Here is a 4,668-nt window from a genome sequence, read left to right as displayed (position 1 = left end):
AAATGAGTATGTTTTGATTTAAAGGTCAGAAGCTATAGCTTACATGAAAAAAAATCACGAACATGACACTTGTAAATTAAATAATTTTATATATATATATACTGATTTATTCATTAATGTGTAATGTTTTTTTTTTTTTTTACAATTCATAAGCTCTAAAAGATTTTCAGAATTTTTACAACTCTTTTGCTTTAGACCAGGGGTGCCCAAACTCGGTCCTGGAGGGCCGGTGTCCTGCAGAGTTTAGCTCCAACTTGCCTCAACACACCTGCTGGTGAGTTTCTAGTATGCCAATAAGAGCTTGATTAGCTGGTTCCGGTGTGTTTAATTGGGGTTGGAGCTAAACTCTGCAGGACACCGGCCCTCCAGGACCCAGTTTGGGCACCCCTGCTTTAGACCAGCTACGAATGTTAAATCTTAAAATAAAATGTTAGGGTTAACACTGCATCTTTCTGGGGGAATGCAGCGATTGGTATAGTTTATTTATCGTTATTTTCAAAGCTTCAATGTACTGTCAAAAAACCTTCCTTATTGTTTATTTAATTTGAACAAATAAGTTCTTGTTAAAAACTAACCAAAATAAAAAATGATTTGCTTATAATTTCTGCACAGGAGAGACTTGGTATTGTTTCCAAACAAAAGGAAATATATCGGTATTGGTATCGTCCAAAATGATTTGGGGAAAGATATCGGCAAAGATCCAATATCGTGCATCCCTAATTAACATCCTATTCAGAAGTGGTCCAGGTGTGATGTCAAAGAACATAAAAAAAAAACTCCCTCAAATCTGAGCATCATCATTACAGAAGTATGTCTGTCTGTCTGTCTATGGCTTGTTTTATAGAGGAAATATTGGCCTGTATTGCCAATGGCCTTGCAGAAGCAGACTTTTGACTACATGCATAAAAGTGAAAACATTTTGGCTATTCTTGCCAAGAGCCCCACCCATTTAAACTGGAAATATATATGAGGTTAAATTTAACAACAGTCCAAAAATGTAATTGCTATTTTATTTTTAAATAAATTATTTCAAATGATGAGCGTTTAATAATATACTTGTTTCTACTCCAATTGGTTTTAAACATTTAAACGGTGGCTGTCATAGCTTGTTTCCATCATGGATTTATTCTAACATACATTAAGACAAAAATAAATTGAATATGTAATATGACTATATTTAGCAAAATTCTCTCTAGAGTTAAATTACATTGCATTATGTTGTTTACAAACCGTTTTAAACCACTGGTTTTTCACGGCATATTAAAGTGTCTAAACCACATTTATTGTTTGAATTCTGAGAGTTTGACAGAAGGATTTGAAAGGTGAGGCTTTGTTTTACATCAAAAGTAACAAAATGCAAAGCTCATTGCAACTAGTGGATGGATGGCTGGCATGCTACAAATGATGCTTATTGAAGTGTTGTTCAAATATCAGCAGAAAACAGCACTGACTAAAACATCGATCTTGAGATTTAAGAATCCATATTGGTTCATCAAAATGAGAATCGATTTAATTCAAGAAATCAATATTGTTAACCCAGGCCTAGAAATTACTGTAGAAAAATGACCAACAACAGTTGACTCTTTGTACATTTCATTTGGGGGCGTTTAGCAAATCGAATGACTAGTTTTCTTTAGAAGCTCTCATTGTAGCAACCTGCTACTTTGGAAACACAACTTTGTTTTGCGGCAGACCAAAATAAGACCATCTGATTAGACAACAATGAGAAAGCTCCTGACTTTTTTTTTTATTAAGCAAAGTCACACTAACAACCTGTGTAGTTATAAACATTGTCATCGTGACAGCCTGAATTTCTAACACAGTTTGCCTGTTGTAATCTTTAAATCCTTTTGGCCCGGTATCTCCCTCTAATCTCTCCAGAATGTTTATCTAGCTGGTGTGGTGAAGTATCTGAGCAAGTTGAAACAATAGCTGGCTTAAGCGCAAGGTCTTGTTTTATTTTCCTCTTTCAGATGTGCAGCCAGTGGAGTACGAGGAGCCCAGTCACTGGTGCTCTATTGTGTACTATGAGCTGAATAATCGTGTGGGAGAGGCTTACCACGCTTCTTCCACCAGCGTGCTGGTTGATGGATTCACTGACCCATCCAACAACAAGAACCGCTTCTGCCTGGGCCTGCTCTCCAACGTCAATCGCAACTCCACTATTGAAAACACTCGCCGCCACATTGGCAAAGGTATGCATGCAGTTATTATCCACAAAGATCTTGTACATTGTAACGGTGCTTTATTTCACTCAGTCCTGGAAACCCAGTGGGAGGTGACTTTAACCTTCAGCAAAACAGTGTTGTTATCAGTAACTAAAACTATTAAAAACATTTTTGTTGAATGAAATAAAGCTAAATATTAGGTGAAAAACTTCATAAAACATTAGAAATGTTGCCTTGTCAGCTAACTGAAGTTGACTAATTGAAATAATTAAAACAAAAAAATATAGAAATATAAAAAATGACCAAAGTACATAAAATTACAAAAAAGTGTGTTAAGTTTGTGAAACCTAAAAATATAAAAATACAAGCTAATTTGGAATATGAATAAAAACTGTAATAGTATAACGATACTAAAATAACACCGTACCAAAGGTTTGTCAGCATGACCTATAATGACAGCCTTTCAAACCAAATAATATAACAATAAAGATAACTATATGGCATTCTCACCATCTAATGGTTTATTATAAGTATGTGCTGTAGTTTTGTTTTAAATGCTCGAGATCTTTAAATTTGGATAGATCTGATTAGCAGTGTTTTTAGCGTTCAGCTGGATAAAAATTGTTTTGAAAGTAATTTGAATGAAATTGTTACACTTGTTATAGCTGTGGTGTTCCCTATTCTCATAAAATTAGATTGATTATTACTTTTTATAATTATCATCCTAGTTACTGTCCTTGGTGTGCATGGCCCTTTAAAAGCAAGACTTTTTTTTTCATACACAACAATGAAGACAATTGTGTTAATATTACAGTGATACATCTCCACACCTAAAAAGTGAAATAAAAGTTCTCAAAGCAAACGTGTTCAATTACAATGGTGAATCATTGTTGCACTGTATTATGATTCACTATTGAAATAAAACACAGGAAGACCTACAAGATGTCTTTTTCTAATTTTCATCAGAATGCGCAGCTGTTTATTGAGCCAGATATTCATTATTTTGTGTTTTACTCTATAGAATATTTCAGAAGTCCATTTACGATGATCTCTTCTCCCTCAGGTGTCCACCTGTATTACGTTGGTGGAGAAGTGTATGCAGAGTGTCTGAGTGACACCAGCATTTTCGTCCAGAGTCGAAACTGCAACTTCCATCATGGCTTCCACCCCACAACTGTCTGCAAAATCCCCAGCGGCTGCAGCCTCAAGATCTTCAACAACCAAGAATTCGCTCAGCTGCTCGCTCAGTCTGTCAACCACGGATTCGAGGCCGTCTACGAGCTCACCAAGATGTGCACCATCCGCATGAGCTTTGTAAAGGTATGAGTGTCACCACCAGTGAGAAGATTTCAGATGGTTATTCACCTTTAACAGTTCAGGGAGTAAAAACTTAGTAGAAGATCTATCCTTGTGTAACTATATACCTATACCTTTTTTTTTTTTAGGGCTGGGGTGCAGAGTATCACAGACAAGATGTGACGAGCACACCTTGCTGGATAGAAGTGCATCTTCACGGTCCTCTCCAATGGCTGGATAAAGTCCTAACACAAATGGGTTCTCCTCTGAACCCCATCTCGTCCGTCTCCTAGTGATGGGCCCTGCTGGGCTGGGAGGATCTTTTTTTGAGGGGGTTTTTTTTTGGTGGTTTTTCTTCACTTTTGAAAGAAAATGAGATATTAAGAGCTGAACTGTTTACACTACCTGCAGAAGGGTGACCGGATCCTGTGGCAGTCAGAACGAGAAGAATGAACTTGGGGCTACAAGCACATCTAGCAGTGACACAAAATGGACTAACTACTGCTTTAGCAATTGCCTTCCTGTTTGTTTGTTTGTTTTTTGCAATTGTTTTAAAATGATGCTTGTATGACTGATTTTCTCTAACTGTAGGTAATCTAGTAGATGAAACTGACATGCTTTCATGTATTTCTACTTCACTTTACACCAGTTGAAAATGGCAATTTCCTAGTTCTATGAGAATCTTTTTAATTGCTATGTTGTCTAATCCCTGTTATTCACAAGGCATATTTTCCTTTATATGTTTACTGTTAGACTCGAAGCTCATTACAAATGTTTCCTTTTTATAGCATCTGTTGCCTTAAGGCAAATCAAAGTTACTGCTTTTAAATAAAGTTCTTTTATCTGATAAATTTGTGCTCATTTGACATATTTTTGTGATTACAAATGAAAGCTGTTGCTCTCTTAGTGTACATGTGAGCCATATGGACTGAGACTTGTCATTTTTAAATCCACAGCTGTTGGCTAGCACAATATGTCCTTGCAAGTGTCTGTGTTCTCCAGCACAGAAAACACAGTAGATTTCATTAGTGTTGCATGATTGTACTTGTTTTATACAAACAGATTTCTGCAAGTGGAATCCGTGCTCATGGAGACTAAACTGGACCATGATGTCTGTTATTTGCCTCCCTCTACTGGACAAGACATGGCATATTTTAGTTCTAGTACCAGTTCCTGTCAAAAAAAACCTTACCTGTGAATAGTT

The 4,668-nt window shown here is 36.4% G+C and overlaps 1 protein-coding gene across 5 annotated transcripts in view; it reads left to right on the top strand.

Moving 5' to 3' along the window:
• Positions 1-4,315, top strand: part of smad5 (SMAD family member 5) — a 35,969-nt gene extending 31,654 nt beyond the window's left edge. For all 5 annotated transcript variants that reach the window (XM_016248493.1, XM_016248494.1, XM_016248490.1 and 2 more), the window contains 2 exons: positions 3,232-3,488; positions 3,614-4,315. In XM_016248493.1, the coding sequence (XP_016103979.1) occupies positions 3,232-3,488; positions 3,614-3,757 (401 nt within the window). In that variant the 3' untranslated portion in view covers positions 3,758-4,315. The remainder of the gene's footprint in view (positions 1-3,231; positions 3,489-3,613) is intronic.
• The last annotated feature ends 353 nt before the right edge of the window (positions 4,316-4,668 follow it).

Source organism: Sinocyclocheilus grahami, unplaced genomic scaffold, assembly GCF_001515645.1.
Source record: "Sinocyclocheilus grahami isolate Dianchi unplaced genomic scaffold, SAMN03320097.WGS_v1.1 scaffold880.1, whole genome shotgun sequence".
NCBI classification, from domain to species: Eukaryota; Metazoa; Chordata; class Actinopteri; order Cypriniformes; family Cyprinidae; genus Sinocyclocheilus; species Sinocyclocheilus grahami.
Note: the sequence above shows the minus strand (reverse complement) of the source record. Positions and strands in the feature narration are given on the sequence as shown.